The sequence below is a fragment of the Phasianus colchicus genome, chromosome Z (assembly GCF_987193195.1).
Source record: "Phasianus colchicus chromosome Z, bPhaCol1.hap1.1, whole genome shotgun sequence".
Lineage (NCBI taxonomy): Eukaryota > Metazoa > Chordata > Aves > Galliformes > Phasianidae > Phasianus > Phasianus colchicus.
The window spans coordinates 31,341,852-31,361,819 of record NC_143476.1 but is presented as its reverse complement, the minus strand read 5'-3'; the positions used below and the strand labels follow the sequence as shown (position 1 = coordinate 31,361,819).

Sequence of the window (19,968 nt, the reverse complement as noted above, 5' to 3'; positions counted from 1 at the left end):
TAGTTCTATTTCTGCAGATTCTTCTCTTAGCCAATTCAGATATTTCATGAAATAGAATCATGGCATCCTTAGAGTTGGAAGGGACCGTTGAAGGTCATCTAGTCCAGCTCCCCTGCAATGAACAGAGATACCTACAGCTCGATCACCTCCAGCCTGGCCTTGAGTGTCTCCAGGGATAGGACTTCCACTATATCTTTGGGCAACCTGTTTCAGAGCCTCATAACCTTCACTGTAGAAGACTTTTTCCTTATATTCAACCTTAAACTCTCCCCTTCTTAGTTCGGAACCATTCCCCCTTGCCCTACTACACCAGACCCTACTAAAGACTCTTCTTTCCCATAGCTCCCCTTTAGATACTTAAAGGTAGATTCTGTCTTTCTTTTAGTCTGATAGAAATCTATTCGTAACCCTTCATTAATTCTCAACAAACCAAAGAACTAATACTGAGAGCATCTATCACTTCAAGGTCAAAAATTTTACTACATATGTCTGAAATATTTTGATCTTATGTTAAACTGAAGATGGGAAAGCACATAAAGATCTAAGAAACAAAACAGTTAAGGTATCTAACCAAAGCAATGCTTTGGAGTACTTTTATAATTAAATAAATTTTCATAATTTATGTACATCCATATCATTTTACTACTGAAGAAAATCTCACATTACTTCAAATTGACTTTAAAAACATAGTTACACTTTCTTCCTCTCAACTATTTTTCACAAAGTGAGAAATTCTTAAAACATTTATTTTCAGAAATAGTCCTAAAGGATAAACTATTTAGCAAATTTACTTCCAAAAATAACTCAGTAGTCAAGGAAAAAATTATCTGGATTAAATTATTCTGTATGCCTTTCATGTGATATATTTATACTAGAATACAAAATCTTACTTAACTTTTTTTTAGTGCTGCTTTCTCAGGTGTCAACAGTTTACAGGCTGGTTCAGCCCAGTTCCATGACTAGTGGGGTTGGAGGGATTTCACAAATCTACCTCTTCAGAAAAGGGACCCCAAAATAATTAATAGTGGCAATGATCTGAGGAGAAACAAACTAATTTACTAAATATAGTACCAGAATGCAGGATAACACACCATAATACAATAGTTAGAATTGAAGCTAATAAATCAAATATAATGAGAGAGAGTGTCCAAAAGGTGGACAGGCCTCACCATAACACTGAGGTGAGATTTGCAGTCCGATTGAGCAGCAGGGAGGAGACCCTGAAAAAAAAGAGAGGTCAGATGACCTACCAAGGCCTTATATCTGTTCCCCCTGAGCAGAAATGATAACAATACAGCAAACAGTCTTCTGGGGTATGTAGTTCTTTTTCTCTTCCAGATAGGTACCTGGAACTGGAGCATTAACACTTTACTTTCCAGAGCACTATATGATGTAATGATGTGGAATACTGACAACCAAAAATCATAAAACCATGACAACAGGATAGTTAAGAGTGGAACTGAACTTGGTGAGGGGCATGAAAGACAGTAGGAAGACTTTCTACAGGTACATTGGCCAGAAGAGACAGGACAAAGCAAGTGTACCTCCTTTGGTAAATGAAAAAGTAGAACTGGCTTCAATGGATGAAGAGAAGGCTGAGGTGTTAAATGAGTTCTTTCCCTCGGTCTTCACTGGTACTTCTTCAGTCCCTGAGCCCTGCATCCCTAAACCTTTAGGTGGGGACTGGGGTGGTAAATCCCCCCACACTGTAAGGGCAGAGCAAGTCCAAGACTGCCCCATGAGACTGAATGTGTACAGGTCTACGGGGCTGGATGGCGTACATCCCAGGGTTCTGAAGGAGCTGGCTGAGGTGGTTGCCGAGCCGCTCTCCATCATATTTGAAAAGTCGTGGCTGTCAGGTGCGGTCCCGGATGACTGGAGGAAGGGCCACATCACTCCCATTTACAAGAAAGGGAGCAAGGAGGACCCCGGGAACTACAGGCCAGTGAGTCTCACCTCTGTGCCTGGGAAGATCATGGAACAGATCATCCTGGATGACATGCTTGATCACATGAGGAAAGGGCGTGTGATCCATGACAGCCAGCGCGGCTTCACCAAGAGGAAGGTCATGCTTGACCAACCTGGTGGCCTTCTATGATGGAGTGACAGCATCGGTGGACAAGGGAAAGGCGACCAATGTCATTTACCTGGACTTGAGCAAGGCCTTTGACATGGTCCCCCACCACATCCTCATCTTCAAATTGGAGGGATGTGGATTTGATGGGTGGACCACTCGATGGATAAGAAACTGGTTGAAAGGCCGCAGACAGAGGGTGGTGATTAATGGTTTTATGTCCAGGTGGAGGCTGGTAACGAGCGGCGTCCCCCAGGGGTCTGTCTTGGGACCGGTCCTCTTTAACATCTTTATCAATGACATCGATGACGGAATCGAGTCATCATGTCAAACTTGCATCCTCAGCAAGTTTGCTGACGGCACCAAGCTGAGTGGTGCGGTTGACACGGTGGAAGGTAGGGATGCCAGTCAGAGGAACCTCAGCAGGCTTGAAAAGTGGGCCTGGGTGAACCTAATGAAGTTCAACACAGCAAAGTGCAGAGTTTTGCACTTGGGCCGGAGGAATCCCAAGCATCCATACAGACTGGAAGGAGCAGTTCTTGAGAGCAGACCTGCAGAGAAGGACCTGGGGGTCCTAATGGATGGAAAGCTTAACATGAACCAGCAGTGTGCTCTTGTGGCTCGGAAGGAAAATAGTGTCCTGGGCTCCATCAGAAGAGGGGTGGCCAGCAGGGACAGGAAGATGATTGCCCCCCCTCTACTCAGCTCTTGTGAGGCCCCAGCTGCAGTAGTGTGTCCAGGTCTGGAGCCCCCAGTACAAGAAAGACAGAGAGCTGTTGGAGAAGGTCCAGAGGAGAGCCACAGATGATCAGGGGACTGGAGCACCTCCCCTATGAAGACAGGCTGAGGGAGCTGGGCTTGTTCAGCCTGGAGCAAAGAAGGCTGCGGGGTGACCTCACTGCAGCATTTCAATACCTAAAAGGAGCCTACAAACAGGAGGGGAATCAACTCTTTGAAAGGGCAGATAGCAGCAAGACAAGAGGAAATGGTTTTAAGTTGAGGGAGGGAAGATTTAGGTTGGATATCACTGGGAAGTTCTTTACAGGGAGAGTGGTGAGGTGCTGGAGCAGGCTGCACAGAGAGGTTGTGGATGCCCCATCCCTGGAAGAGTTCACAGCCAGACTGGATGGGGCCCTGGGCAACTTAGTCTAGCACTAAATGGGGAGGTCTGTGGCCCTGCATGTGGCAGGGGGGTTGGAGATTCATGATCCTCGAGGTCCCTTCCAACCCTGGCCATTCTGTGATTATGTGATTCTGTGATCCTTGTGATAGAAAAATTAATAGCCGACATCCACCCACATGGCAGAAAACATCTCATCCTGAGGCGTACTGTTTTGCATGTAAGAGAGCACCCACACACATATTCAGCTTCCCAGCACTTATCTGTTTTGAACAAAAATTGTCATACTTTTCTTGGTTTTTTTGTTGTCTTTTTTTTCCACCTAGCCTGTTTCAGCAGAGAGTAAAGGCATTACAGCATTAGAGCTGGCTCATATGGTTGCTGAGCCACTCTCTATCATATTTCAAAACTCGTGCCTGTCAAGCAAAGTACCCAGGGACTGGATAAAGGGTAACATTACTCCCATTTACAAGAAAGGGAGGAAGGAGGACCTAGGCAATGACAGGCTGGTGAGCCTCAGCTCCAGCAAGTCATCCCCTAACATGCACAATCTGTACTGATTCATGTGGTCATTCCTTTGATTTTAAACTGCCAACTTAAAAACTTCCATCAGTAAAGTTGTTTGCCTACTGAACATTTGATCAGTTAAATTTAAATATGGCATTATGTATACACATGGAATTCCAAGACACCAACTTTCATTCCAGTACTGAATATTTCTCTAAGACTCAATAGAAAATTATAAAATACAAAATTATAGCTGGTGATAAACAAGAGTCATTATGAATTCAAGTCTTACTATGGTCAGTATTGAATGCCTAAATTAGATGAAAATCAAAGTACTGTACATTGTATATATTTAATTATACAGAGAGATAAAGATGAAAATGTAGTAAAACATCATTGTGAGGGAAGGATACACAAAAACCTCCTTTAAACCATCAAAGGGAACTTCTAGTCAAATATCAGTAACTGACAAATACTGTTCTTTAATCAACAGATTCTTTCACTCATTTCTCTACAATCAAGTTTTTAACTCTGAACTATATGTAATATATTCACAACTACAAAATGTTGTGAATTCTCATTCGCTCTCTGACTTTCCTTTAAATAAAAAAAAATCCTTTATAAATGTTATGTTCCAAAATGGCCGCAGATCAGATGTCCTAATGAATATATGGAAATTAGCTTAAGATAGGAATGAGATTTGTGAATATGCTTTTTCTATAAAGTTCCAGTTATTAAAAAGATTAATCTTTTTGTTTTAGCATACATAAATTCACAAGAGATGTCCTACTGTTCATATGGATGTACTCTTTTTCATGCACAGAGCAATCCCTTAATGCCACAGAAACAAGAGAATGAAAGCATACAGTTTCTTTCAAACTGATCTGTATTCAGAAACAAGGAGAAGGAAACAATACATAATAATTTATTTTTATGAATGTCAGGAATGACAGTGCACTTCAATTTTGTAGCCAGCTCAAATTATATCTGAGACAAATATTTCATTTTAAGAGTCCTGTTAAATCTTCTCAAAGACCTTGTTTTATGTATTCATGAAATAACTCACTATTTTTTAGCTTTCAGGAATAGTAATTGTGGTAAATCTTATAAATTAGCATGAATAGTACCAGAAAGACACTGTTAAAACTCGTCTACATTGCTGCTGGAGTATTTATAAGATAGAAAAATACTTAAAGGAAACCTACAACTACAATTCAAATTATGCTTGCCTAAGACTTTCTTATAGCACTTAGTATTATTGTTTTGTCACCATATAGAAAAAAAAAATCTAATCCTATTCCTCATCTTGAGCAAAAATATTTTTCATTAGATGACTGAATAAAATCATTGCATTCACTAAATATTCACTGTAGTATTTCAGTTTGTACCAGAAAATGGCACTGCTTATTGTAGTAATTGACATTTTCAACATCGGCAATACAATAGAAATGTTAACACTACTTGCAAGATAGTTAGCTCTTGATAAATTAGTGACCTTCAGAGGTCCTTCAAAGAAATTTTTTTCTCTAGCTACTGCTGTAACAGCTGGAGACATAATCTCCCCCATTTTCTCATTATGATCACATATCCCCTAGTGCCCTTTCATGTCAGCATCTCCTAAGTCGTTCCAGCCCAAGTGAGTTAGCAGACCCCTATCATTTAAATTTTTAACTCTCACCTCATTTGTTCCCCACCCCCACTCTTTTGCCTCCCTTAAAATTCATTTGAACTCTCTGCTTTAGCTGACGGTCACAAGCGTCAAAGCTTTCTGTCTGTACAGCAGCACCAGCTCTGGCTTAGCATGATATTAATGCATCTGCTTCTGAGGCTCAGTTCATATTTGGAATATGTAAGCCTGAGCTGCTTGGAATGTTACATATCCCATCATATCCATTATAGGCTCCTCCCCTAAGTAATTCAGTATAGTAGCAATCTAACAGCTTATCATCTTGAAGTTTATTTGTAGAAGAGACCATATAGTGGGTACTTCTTATATTAAAAGACATTACTACATAAAAATCAAATTCATTCATTGGATTTTTCCTTCTCTATGAGAAAGTAACCAGAAAATAAGAACTCTATATATGGACTTGACCTCCTCTCTTTGTCTTCCAAATAAATGTACAGTCTATGGAAAAATTAAAATTAAAATTAAAATTAAATAAAAAATCTGGCATGCTGCAAGTAACAATCATTAAGCTAGTAAATTAACCTGTGGCTATCACTATACTCGTGTATGGGACCAGAGAAAATAATGATAATTCAAGTGACAACTGTTCATCTTTAGCATGGATACTGTTTCAAATTTACCTCCCAAGACACAGATTAAGGGAACTCCTGCACCTTTCTCTAGAGACAGGAAGGTAAAATGCAATCACTTTAGAAAGCAAACAATCACCATGCTACTAACGTTATATTACTAGAAGAAAAAAAAGTGGTTTTGGTTTTGTTTTTTTTTTTTTAATTTTTAAGAGATATCATATATACTTTGCTTTTGTTTCAGGTATCTTAACTCCAAGCCAAATGTTAACATAAAAAAATTGAACTATTGGAAGGTTCTGAGGTTTTGGGATTTTCTTTTTCAAATTTCTCTTCAATTTGATATCACTAATATAGGAACTATGAAATAAATATTAATATATTATCTCATTTATCAGCTATTTATGAAGGTCACTCCAAAAGTAATGTATTTATTTCCATGGAAACTAAAACAGATACAACAAACATAGTAACACTAGTTGATAGAGCAAATTCTCAGCTACTAAATACTTTTTCAATATAGCCACCACCATTAGTTGCAGCGATGACCTATAGCCTATGTACTGAGCTTGTAAAAATCTTCATGGCTGTCAGGGACCACCCACATCCACTGGTTGGTCTCCATAAATGTTCAGTAAGCATCAATGCATGTCAATGGATGCCATTTTTTCCACATGGAGGAATTCAATGACACACATTTGCTTCATCCACACTTCCATGTCAGACACTGTTTTGTCAGACCACACCTCTGCTGCCATCTGTCACAAAGCAACAAAATATAATGGAATACTGTCGGGAAGGTTCAACCTCTACTGCCATACCAACATCTGACTCTGATGTCACAAGCCAACATAATAAAATAGCAGGCATTAGTTTCAGAGCAGTCCTCTGTAACTTCCTAAGGTGAATGCAGTTCAGCCTCTTGTACCTTCTTTTCTAGTATAAAACTGTTTAAGATTAAGATGTAGAGCAGAAGAAAGGTTTTTCATTCTATGAACTCTAGAATCTCTCTACTTACAGGTATTATGTGAATTGTCACAGGTCAATGTTTTATATTATTTTTCCTATTCTGTACTAGGGATCTGTCTTTTTATCTTTTATGAAATAATTCTTCTATTGAATTGAGGCCCTGAGCTTATTTTGAATTAAAATCCAGACTTGACTATCAGTGAGAAAGAAATTGGTAGGATTATCACAGTCAAAGGGCTTGGTCAATGGAACTATGTCCAGCTGAAGTCCACTGATGAGTGGGACTCTTTTGACAAAGGCAATACTCTTTTGACAAAGGCTCCATCTTGGTACCATCGTTCTTCAACATGTTTATTGAGAACAGCCCTGCAGAGGACACAGGGGCTCTGGTGGATGAAAAGCTTGACATGAGCCAGCACTGTGTGCCTGAAGCCTGGAAAGCCCGCATGAGAAAGCTGGGACTACAGGTAAAGGTAAGGTTACTATTAAAAGAACATCAGCTTAAGATTCCATGAATGTTCCTAGAAGTATAACAACATAAGCAGATTCGTAAGAGCAAACACAGAATGCTAAAAGAATATAGTAAGACAAAAAGAGCAAGTAGTTATTTCATCCCTGCTTCACTCTTAGAAATCTGTAGAAGGAGAAAATCCTACATACTCACTGTAATTTTTAAATCAAAATAAAAATAATAATTCCTTTTCAACTGAAAAATTACTGATCAGTTTTGAAATAGAAGCATCTATATAGCCCAAAAATTATGAATAATCAGGGACTTTAATTTTTTTTTCATACTGATACATATCAATACCTTCAGGAGAAAAGCTTATTCATAAGCTTATCATATGTTAAAACCATTCTTACACATAATGGAGATGATACCCACAGTATTAATGTAACACAGAAATTTCAACATTATCAAAATTAAAGCTAAGAAGCATCATAAATATATTTTATCTTAATCACATGTATCACCAACTGAGGTACGCTTCCATACATCATGAAGGACATTGGTTTACTGATGAAATGCTTAACTGAAAGAGTAACGGATATGAAAAAAATACTTACATTCTCAACAAATATATTGTTTTCAGCAGGAAAAAAACAAGCACCAGAGCATAATAGAAGTGATTATTATAGTGTTGTTTTACATTTCAGGGGTTTTAACAGGTGTTTCCATATTACAGTCACATGTCCTTTGGAGACTAATTTACAGAACTATGTACTAGTACAATTTTATTTTTATTTAGCAAGCAATTCAGATACACCCATAAACATAGGCTCACTTATAAAAGGCATTCACAGTTTGGAAAGCAGTTCAGCACACATTTGAGTAATATCATTCATCTGTGCACCAAATAACTTTGTTGAATCCAAGCTTGAATGGTAACATAAAACTCGAGCTAAAGCTGTTGATATCACAAATATGCAATACTCAATCCACTATAATTTACATCCCTCGTCTCTTTTCATCTGTTGTTCCCCACATACACTTCCCTGACATATTTGTCTCCAACTTTGCCTCCAGAGTTTCCTCTGATTCCATCCTCCTACCTCTCTGCAACTACTGTCCATGGGTAAGATACTCTTGACCTAGAAATGAAAACTGCAATTTAAGCCTCTGGAACTTTTTCAGTTTTGAGTTATTTTCTTACAGGATCTCTACTATTCACAAGAACTTCTAACTGATGTGGCACTTCTATAGATTAAAAAGTAATTGTTAGAAGTTAGACAAGCAGCAAGTCATACAGCTAAGCAGAAAACAGTATATTTCTTATTTTGCCTGGTGTTTCAGTCTACCTATCCACACAAACAGATTCTTACATATTCAAACATGCATACAGTATATTTACTAATCAGGTTAATTTTAAAGAGAAACTGATTTAAGAAAGGGACAGGTATGTAATGTTCTTTGGTTATTTAATTTTAATAGCAAGGAACATTACTTATGTTGCATGTATTTATGCATACGTACATACATACATGCATACAAAAACTACCAAAGAAGTATATTTTCTAGAAAACAAGTTTACTAGCAAAGGGTTCTTCCTTGAAGCAAAAAGAAGCCAAATACTACTCTGTGGTATGCAGTGACCCAACAAGAGACGACATACACAGACTAAAATGCAGAACATTTCACTAAAATGTAAGGAAATACTTCTTTATTGTGAAGAAGACTGAATGTGGGAAAGGATTAACCAGAGTGGCCATGGTATCTCCACCCACTGAAATACTCAAAACTCAGACAGGCGTGGCCCTTAGCCCCCTGCTCTAAGAAGTGGAACTGGAATGTATTGTCTTCAGAAATACACTTCAACTTCAGCTAGCCTACAGATCTATGAAAAGCAGGGGGAAAACCATGATAGAATTCTATTAAAATTATTAAAATTCTAAAAGATAATATCCATTTTCTTTCTTATCCATCTTCTTAAAATAGTTTTCCAATCTTGTATTTCTGTAAACCTTTAAAGAAATAAAAATCATGTGATCTACTACATACTGGTGTCAAACTAAGTCTTGTGATCCACAGAAGGAAGATATGGGGCCATCACTCAGACCAACACAGGTAAAAGTTTCTGCCACAGCAGAATGGCCAACCTGAGAGACATAAAGAGCATCCTTTCTGTGACACTCCTACTGCAAACACTGAAATTGAAGAGTCCCCAATGGAATGCAGCTCCACCTGGACTGCCATGAGTTCATGAGACCAGATGGGATCCACCCGAGACTGCTGAGGGAGCCAGCAAAGGTGATCACCAAGCCACTTTCGATTATCTGTCAGTGTTCCTGGCCAACCAAAGAGGTTCTAGATGACTGGAGGCTTGCCAGTGTGACTCCCATCCACAAGAAGAGTAGTAAGGAGGATCTGGGGAGCTGATCAGCCTGACCTTGGTGCCAGGAAAGCTTATGAAGCAGATCATCTTGAGAGAAATCACATGGCATGTGCGGGCCAATTGGTGGATCAGGATCAGTCAGCATGGGTTCATGAAAGAATGGTCTTTCTTGATTAACCTTATCTCCTTCTATGATTGATGGTGAATGAGGGAAAGGCTGTTGACATAGCTCCCAGAGTTTTCTCCTGGAGAAGCTGGCAGCCCATGCCTTGGACAGGTACACCCTTTGCTGGATAAAGAACTGGTTGCACGGCCAGGCACAGAAAGTGGTGATGGAGTTAAATCCCGCTGGTGACTGGTCACAAGTGGTGTTCCCCAGGGGTCAGTAGAGGGGCCTGTCCTGTTTAAAATCTTTACTGATGACCTGGATGAGGGCACTGAATACACCCTCAGTAAGTTTGCAGATGACATCAAGTTGGCAGAAAGTGCTGATCTGCCTTGTGGTAGGAAGGCCCTACAGTGTGAATCAGGCAGGCTTGGATAGCTGGGCAGAGGCTGGGATGAAGTTCAAGAAGATCAAGTGCTGGGTCCTACCTTTGGCCATGCAAACCCAGGCAATGCTACATGCCTGGGGTAGAGTAGCTGGAAGACTGTGAAGAGGAAACAGACCTGGGGGCATTAGTCAGTGCTCAGATGAACATGAGCCAGCAGTGTGCCCAGGCAGCCAAGAAGGCTAATGGTATCCTGGCTTGTATCAGAAATAGTGCTGCTAGCAGGAGCAGGGAAGTGATCATAGCCCTCTCTCTGTAATCAGCCCTGGTGAAGATGTACCTCAAGTACTGTGCTCAGTTTTGGTTCCCTCACAACAAGAAAGACATCAAGGCTCTGAAGCGTGTTCAGCAACAAAACGGGTGAGGGGTCTGGAGAACCAGCTTTATGAGGAGTGACTGACAGAACTGGCATTTTTTAGTCTAGAGAAGAAGAGGCACAGGGGAGACCTTATCATTCTCTACAGCTACCTGAAGGGAAGTTGTGGTGAAGGGCAGGTAGGCATCTTCTCCCATGTAACTAGGGAGATAGGACTAGAGAGAATGGCCTCAAGTTGCACCAGGGGAGATACAGGTTGGACATTAGGAAATATTTGTTCTCCAAAAGAGTGGGCAGGTGCTGGAACAGGCTGCCCAGAGAGGTGGTGAAGTCATCAATTCTGAAGGTGCTCAAGAAATGTTTAGATATTGTACTGACAGACATGATTTAGAGAGAAATACAGGTGATAGGTGGACAGCTAGACTGGATGATCTTGGAAGTCTTTTCCAACCTTAGTGGTTCTATCATTCTATTGTATGATTAAGCCTTTGCTTTGCTTCTTCAGCTGTGTATGTTCTGGTGTGTACTATAGCAAGAGTCACTGAGTCACTGGTATGGGACAGCTGCTTACAGGGACTGACAAACACGGTGATAAAACAGCTCCAAGGGGCTGTCAAGACAGCATTAAAAACAGCCTCTAGATTTGGGGAAAAAGATAAAAACCAGAATACATTTTAACTCTAGTCATGTGACTTGTGAGTCGTTTTCACAGGAGCTATGAAAGGAAATGCATCGTAGAGGCAAGAACAGTTTTTGGCATACACTCTCAATCTCAAGAGACGAGATGCTCCTATATCTTATACTTCACATATAATTTAAAAGAAAAAGTTCTGGTGTCAAAGAAGTTAGGCATGAGAACTTAAGGTGACAGATGACATTATACACAAAAGGAAAGAGCAACTGCAGGGAAACTGAGATGCTTACATATATCTTTGCCCACATTAGTACAAGTGGACAAATTTGTCTTTGAATTCTGACACAGAATTCAAACACGCAGCTTTAGGCGCCCATGCATGATTCAACAGTATCTACTGATAAATATAATTGCCTTTCCCAAAGCAAAAACCAGCAAAATTCCCACTCCTAAAATTCACAACTCAGGTCTCCTGTTCCCCATTCTGAGGAATCAGCAAGACAACCTGTTTAGCTCAATTAACAAGGCTAAACGCTACAAGAATAGTAAGAAATAAGTAAGTTTATTGGACTCTCAATCTGCTTTGGATTATACGGCTTTAGATAAGAACAAAATGTTATTCATCTTATATTCTGATCAAGACAGGGAATAAATAACATTTTATTCAATCTGAGTATCAACTGAGAAAGAAAATTAGATTTTTCTGCTTCAGGTTTCCAAGATTTCAAGTTGGGCTATTTTTGTAGACAAGAACTACCTGCTCTACAGCAGTATGACACTCTTGATCTAGATTAAACACACCGTATTTCTGCAAAATTAGCCATTCTTACACTTGAACAGTCAAAGTAAAATTGCAAGTATCATACAACTCTAGTCAGGAGTCAGGTTTCCAACTGTGAAATGAAATTTCATGAAGCAGCTGAGTACATGCATTCCAAAAATCTTCACCCCTACCCCTATGTGTAGTCTAACAATTCCCTTATATTGAATTGTCATTTACATAATGGACTGTTTTAAAGGAGAGAGTGTGATGCCAGCAACAAGCTGCTGAAACTGACAAGTTGTTCAGAAAAGCTTTGCATAAGTCTCAAGACACAGAATAAGACAAATAAGAGACATAATAAAGGATAACTTTTCAAGCAATAGAAACTTGTCATGATATTTTACAAATACGTCAAGCATCTGATAAAATTTAGAGCCAAAGAGGACTAAACATAACAGAAAGTCCATCTGAGTTGAATTCTAGGGTGTATTCCTACAGATACTTCAGAGGATTGTCCTTTACATTTTGGAAACGAATATTAAGTTGATTTTAAAAATTAGAATATCGGTTCAAGTGAAGTTCTGAATATGGATTTTGGAACTCCTAGTTCTACAGACTTCATGCAAGATACTGCACACAATCTCAGTACCTAACACTTGGACATTAGAATTTTCATACAGTCATAAATGCTCAGGCTCCAATTTCCACTTACAGCTAAATTCACAATCCACTGGCTCACAGACTTGATTAGGAGAGCTGACTGGCTTCCAAACTGGGAAAAGAGAGGCAGACACTGACTAGAACCATAACACTACTTTTACATATAATCATGCAATCATACAATCAAAAGAAGGGCTAGGGAGAATCTCCATCCCTTGATGGATGGTGAGGCCAACACAGTGACCAAGCAACCAGGCAGGATAAAACTGAGGTACTTAATGCCTTCTTTGCCTCAGTCTTTAATAGTAAGACCAGTTATTCTTTGGGCACACAGCCACTTGCACTGGTAGATAGGGATGGAAACCAAATAGGCCCTGCATAATCCATGATCAGGTGGTTTAGAACCTACTCCGAAAACTGAACAATCACAAGTCCATGGCGCCAGATGGATTGCATCCTGGAGTGCTGAAGGAGTTGGCAGATGTGGTTGCCAGGCCACTCTCCATCATCTTTCAACAGTCTTAGCTTATCGAGATTGTCCCAGTGGACTGGAAAATGGCAAGTATGATGCCCACCTTCAAAAAGGGCCGGAAAAATGATCCTGGTAGCTACAGTTTGGTGCCAAGGAAGCTCATGGAACAGATAACTCAGCAGTCATCATGGATCAATGAAAGGTCTACCAGGGGATCAGGCCAAGTCAGCACGGGTTTACGAATGGTAGATCCTGCTTGACAAACAGGATTTCATTCTGCGACAAGGTGACCCGCTTAGTGGATGAAGGTAAGGCTGTCAATGTGGTCTACCTGGACTTCAGTAAAGCCTTTGACACTGCCCCCCACAACATTATCGTGGAGAAGCTGACCGCCCACGGTTTGGATGAGCATACACTCCGCTGGGTGAAACACTGGCTGGATGGCAGGGCCCAAAGAGTTGTGGTCAGTGGACTTAAATCCAGTTGGCATTTGGTCACAAGCAGTGTCCCCCAGGGGTTGGTACTGGGACCGCTTCTATTAAACATTATTATAACCTATCTTGATGAGGGGATTGAGTGCACCCTCAGTAAGTCTGCAGATGACACCAAGTTGGGAGGGAGTGTTGATCTGCCTGATGGGAAAAAGACACTACAGAGGAACCTGGATCGAGTGTATCGATGGGCTAAGGTTAACTGTATGAGTTTCAATAGGGTCAAGTGTTTGGTCCTGCATTTTGATCACAACATCAGGGAACCCTACAGGCTTGGAGAAGAGTGACAGGAAAGCTGCCTGATGGAAGGAGAGGAAGTGGCCTCAGATTGTGCCAGGGTAGGGTTTTTGTCTTGTCAGTGGGGACATCTCAACTGCCATTAGTTTTCAGTTCTGATAGCAAGTGCCTTATAACTCCATCTTCAAATTCCTCAAGGACTCTGAAATGAATCTCGTCACATCCCAGGGATGTGTCCCAGACTCCTTGGGTGGCCTCAGACTTTATCTTCTTTTATGATGTGAGGAGCTTGGTTCCCTCAGTGACAGCCAATGAAAGTGAAAGCCACCTCAGGGTGAGGGATGAGGCCAAGTCACTGTGCTGAGAGCCCCGGCAGTACCCTGAGAGACTCCTAAGCCACAGGAGAGTGTCTGATGTCACTTCTCGTGATTTGATAGGTGTCTCAACCAGTCCTGGAAACGGGACAAGAGAAGCCTCCAAAAGTCCAGGTACTGGGGCCTATAGGTAAGGACATGTACAAGTTTAGGGGGGACCTTTTCTCTCCACACCCAGAGGGAATAGACTGGTAGGTCAGATGCTGGATCCAGGACTGGTGATCTCTCTCCACGCCTCCCACAGCCCTTTCTCTCTTTCACTCTTTCCTCCTAGAGTTGCTAAAGCAAGGTTTCCCAACAGTTAAGTAATTCAAGGCTTAATTTGATTTCCCATAAAAATTAGGTAGATATACTGGTGAGAGGGCCAAGGCCTCCAGGATAGTTGTTCTATACACATTTCCCATTCATGATAATGTTTATGCATGGACCATCACTGTTATTTCACATCAAGCCATCCCAAAGGAATTCAGGAATCTTACCTGCACCCAGTCCCTACAGGTGGGATGCAGCACTTAGAAAGAAAGATATTCCCAAACTGAGAATGGAAAGTATTCCTGGAAAGCATCAGGAGAGTGCTGACAGAAGAGCAATGAGGGAACATTTGAAACAGAATTCCTGAAGCAAAAAGAGGAGAATGCCAAACCCAATTTCTACCTAACACATTAGTGAAAAATCCACAATTTACTACTGACGAAACAGAGGAAATGCAGGAACAATTAGAGTTGGTTTAATCAGAGAAAAAGAAAGGCCTGTGCATTCATGTCAAATGTCAAGCATAAAAGGTTGACAGGAATGAAGGGGAAGGTACAGCAAATCAGGAACAGGAAAAGGAGGTAATATCTTAAACAGGGGTGGGTGCTGTGGGGGCGGACAGCCCATTGTGATGTCCCCAAGCAACAGGCTGTGACATCACCAGGTGACGATTGTGACAGCTGTGCCCTCACTGCTCATAGTGGGGTGCCGGCAGAGCCTGGCTCAGTCTGGCTCGTTCCTGGACCGTGCTGAGCAGCTCTGCGAGGCTTGGAGGTCGAGCAAATTCTTGGCTGTGCTGTGCTGGGTCGTGCCCCGCAGCATCGCTTCTGTTTCCCTGGCCCTGCCTAGTGCAGGCAGCCGGGACCCTACTGAGCGCACCCGCAGCAGCGGAGGTGAGTGGTGCGGGGACACCTGGGTCCCTCAGGGCAGCCGTGGGGAGCCTGGCCCCGTGCCAGCGGGGAGCACAAGATGGCCCAACAACGGGCTTGGGGGGGGCTTTCTGCAGAGGACTCGCACACCCTGGGACAGCGAGTGACTGTGACCTCCCTTCCTCTTGCAGGGCGAGACACCACCGCCGCAGCTGCGTTGAAGGAGAACAACTCGTCATCCTCGGTTCTCCCAGTGCCTGCAGCGAGAAGATCATGGCTGCAGAAGAGGCATGGATGTGTCCTGTCTGCCGCGAGGTGCGGCAGGACATGGCCTGCGCAATTCCATGCCATCACAGTTTCTGCTTTGGCTGCATCCAGCGGTGGGCGAGGCTGAGGGACAGCTGCCCGCTGTGCAGGATGGCCATGGAGACCATCCGGGTCTCCGTGCGGGGAGACAATCAGTACGTGGATTGCGTCGTCTCCCCGCCTGCAGTACCGGTGCCCGTCGGCTTCGGCACCACCACTGCTACTGGCCCTGACAGCGATGAGGACCTTCTTCCACCCCTTCCACCATCACCCCCTGAGCCCGTGGCCGAAGAGCTGGAGTGGATTGGCGGCCTCCTGCTGGAGGAATGGGCGACACTTTTCACTGAGAGACAAGACATCCTCAACCCGGTGATGCCCTGGCTGGAGCAGGAATTACGCCGCAATGGGGAACTGCGTTGGTGGAAGATCAAATGGATAAAGAGCATTATCCTGGCATTCCTGTGCCAGGTGGGGCCAGACAGGGACATCCTAGTGCGGTCCATAATGGACATCACGGGACCCATCACCGTACCACTCATCGATGGCCTCATCACAACCATTGAGAGCCAGTGTGGCCAGGCGGCCCGGAGGCTGCTGGGCCTCGAAGATCCTAGAGCTGCCCAGCCGCAGGAGGACGGCCCCGCGACCCCGTCCGGTCCTGCCGCCTCCCCGCAAGATACCGTCGCTCCCAGCGCCGTGCCCTCCGGCAGCTCCGCGGGTCCCGACACAGAGGAGCTCCCCGGCACGTCCAGCGGGGCCCTCGGCACAGGTCCCGGCGAGGAGCCGACACCCGAGGCAGCCGGTCCCTCTGCCCAGCGCCGCAGCCGCGGCCCCTCCGCTCACGGCCGGGGCAGGAAGCGCTCGGCTGGGGGGCGCCGGCGCCCCACCAAGAGGAGGGCCGGCAGCGCCCAGCGCGATCCTCCGCCCTGCAAGAGGCGGCGCTCCCGGCGCCTACAGAGGCGCTGTCACAGAGTTAACTAGATCTATCTATGCCCCTGACAGGGGCAATAGGCCCGTGGGCACCCCCTCGGCCGTACAAAATGGGAAGAAAAAGGATAAAGGGACAGGGAGATGCCAGCTAGACTCAAGAGAGGAAAAGAAAACAGTGGCAACGATCTAATGCAGGAAAACTTACTTTACTAACTGTGATATCAGAATGCGAGACAACACAATATAATACAATCTAATTGAAATTGAGATTAATAAATCAAAATAAAAAATAGTTCCTGAGAACGAGTCAAACTTGAAAGGCTTGGTACGGCTAGGAAAACACCCTCCAACACCCCCTGCAAGGCAGTAATTGACCGCCCAACCAGGAAGGGCCAGATCCCATGATTTCTGCCTTGAATTGGAGCATTAACACTTTAACTCCCAGTGCACTACATGATATTACGATGTGGAATACTGAAAACCAAAAATCACAAAACCATGACAGCAGCTTAGATACATTTCCAGTAAAAGATTAAAATGCAGAAGCATGTGTTCCCAGTGTCCGTCTCTCCAGACGGTTTGCCCTTCATGCCCACACCCAACACTGTGCCACACGCGAGCCAAGTGCTCTCAGCACCGCTGTGGATGTGCCACCATTAAATCCTTCTCCTGGTCCCTGTGCAGGGTGTCAGCTGCAGAGCCACTGCAAGCGGGATCCTCTGAAGGGAGGGCGAAGGCAGACAAAATACCAGCAGGTAGAGCTATTTTCAATAGCTGCCTATCTATGCACTATCAGGCAGAACACCTATTAGTTCCCAGTTCATGTGGCTTGCTTAACTGCAGCACGTTTCACAAGCTCTCATCTCTAGATCTGTATCTGTGATGGGCTCAGCAGGCCCATTGGCCCAACCACCCAAAAAGAAGGGGAAAGGCAGAGAGGAAATAAAAGGAAACGAGGAAAAAGAACAGTAGCCATGATATGAAGAGGAAAACAAACATTGTTCACTAATTATAATAGTGAAAATGTGGGTTACTTGGGATTGAAACTAAAACATCAAGTATATGAGAGAGTTTCTGAAGACCGAGGTTTTTACTCTGATCTGCCAGGGAGCAAAGAGAACAATGCTTCTGACTTCCAGTGAGTTCCATCCCTCACGCCAACCAGAAAACTGGATCTGTGGGCCAAGGTAAACTGTATGAGTCTCAATATGGCCAAGTATCAGGTCCTGCATTCTGGTCACAACAGCCCCAGGCAACCCTACAGGCTTGGGGAGGAGTGGCTGGAAAGCTGCCTGATGGAAAGGAACCTTGGTGGACTGATGGACAACCGGCTGAATGTGAGCCAGCAGTGTGCCAAAGGTGGCCAAGAAGGCCAATGGCATCCTGGCTTGTATCAGGAATGCTGGTGAACAGGACTAAGGAAGTCATCCTGCTCCTGTACTTGGCATTGGTGAGGCCTCACCTCGAGTACTGTGTTCAGTTTGGGGCAGTTTCAGTACAGAAAGGACATTGAGGCGCTGGAGCAAGTTCAAAGAAGGACAAGAAGGCTTATGAAGGGCTTGGAGAATATGCCATACAAGGAGAGACTGAAGGAACTGGGGCTGTTCGGTCTGGGAAAAAGGAAGCTGAGACCTTATTGCTCTCTTCAAATATTTGAAAGGCGACTGCAGAGAGAGCAGGCTTGGTCTCTTCTCACTGGTGACAGGACGAGGGGAAATGGCCTCAAGTTGTGCCAGGGGAGGTTTAGGTTGGGTAACAGAAAAACCTTCTTTACAGAAGGGTTTGGTAATGTTTAAAATCCATTTTGATGTGGTGCTCAGGGACATGATTTAGCGGAGGGTTGTTAGAGTTACAGTAGTATGGTTAGGCTGTAGTTGGGCTCAATGATCTTTAAGGTCTTTTCCAACTTGAACAATTTTATGATTTTATGATTCAGAATAAACAAATGCACACTATGTCATCATTCCCTTTTCCTGCTGGTCTCACACTCTGTTTCACATTCAAACTGTCCAAATCTCTCCTACAGTTAGTATTCTAACACTAAATCCATACTCTGAGGGATACAAAATGCCTCTTCGCACTGGGAAAACCTTTACAGGCACTCTGTTAGGTCACTGATGATGAGCAACGTGGATTGTACAGAGTGTTCAGTTTAAGTACTTCAAGAGCAGATTTGCATTTTCATAATACAATGTGGCAATTTTAGGACCCAAGGCAGTGCAATCTCTAGTAAGGGCCACATTAAGTTCAATCAGAGAGGATGTCACAAACTTCTAACAATACATAACTTCCTTAGAAGGAAAGTACTTAAGCAGAAGAGTCTTAAACCTTAAAGCCTTCTAAAAAATGATGTCTTTCAGACACTTGCAACATTAAGTAAAAGATTTACTGACATCTAGCCAACCAAACCAGTTTTTTTAGCACAGGATTCATGAAGAGTCTGTTTTACAGAAGCCTCAAACTCTCCTGATTGTTCTGCCTTCTACAACAGACCAAGAATTGGAACTGACTAAGTTTGTGCAAAGCTGTAAACACAGCTCAAGAGGTAAGTGTTTTTTGTTTTGTCTTAATCTGAAGAGAATCTTATGAGAATCTTAAACACATTATTTGCCACAGCTTGCAGCTGCAGATCTGTTTCTGATGTATTCAAAAGATTCCCTGGATGGCAAGCTGGATTTTTATTCTAGATTGACCCTTATTATGGAATGCACTGTGCACATTTTCCCCTCCACAGAAATGTGTTTCTACTCCAAGGCAGTGTTTGCTTTGTTCAGCCTAAGGTACAAAGGGAAAAATACATCTTGTGTTGAGTTTACAAGGCAAGTTTTCAGTAGTAGGGAGCTCAAGAAGCTTCTGAGAAGCAAGATACCAGTTCCAGCTGACTACTGTGCGGCTCTCTGGACTGTTCATAGCTTTGCACAAAATTTGTTGTGGAAACTGACAAAACTACAGTTAGGCAGCAGTTGAAAACATACTGAAAACACTATTTTACTAAATAAATTAAGTGCACCATTTTCTGTATTCCAACTATGAAAAAAAATCACTGAAATACATCCTCCTTTCTTTGACCAATAACTGACTGCAGACCTTCTAGCATTAGTTCTTCTAATGAAGATGATGTGAATCATCTTCTTCATAGCTTCATTTGAAGTTAATATTCACTACTGCCTGAATTACACAGCAAATTCATAAGCAAGTCCAAAATTCAACCTGTCCCATTACAATGCTGAGCAATCATAGCCAGTTCTTAACAAATTTTAAAAAAATCTGTGCTCTGGCAAATATTACCTCTTTGTTTGCTTCACATATGAAGTGATCTAATAATTGGTGACACATAGCATAAAATAGAG

The 19,968-nt window shown here is 42.8% G+C and overlaps 1 protein-coding gene and 1 long non-coding RNA gene across 7 annotated transcripts in view; one reads left to right on the top strand and one right to left on the bottom strand.

Moving 5' to 3' along the window:
• The window catches only part of LOC116241789 (uncharacterized), a 138,595-nt gene that overhangs the window by 108,331 nt on the left and 10,296 nt on the right, over positions 1–19,968 (bottom strand). The window lies entirely within an intron of this gene.
• On the top strand, positions 15,656–17,139 carry LOC149912790 (uncharacterized). Its single transcript, XM_090131768.1, has one exon. The coding sequence runs from the start codon at positions 15,656–15,658 to the stop codon at positions 16,667–16,669; it is 1,014 nt and encodes a 337-aa protein (XP_089987894.1). The 3' UTR covers positions 16,670–17,139.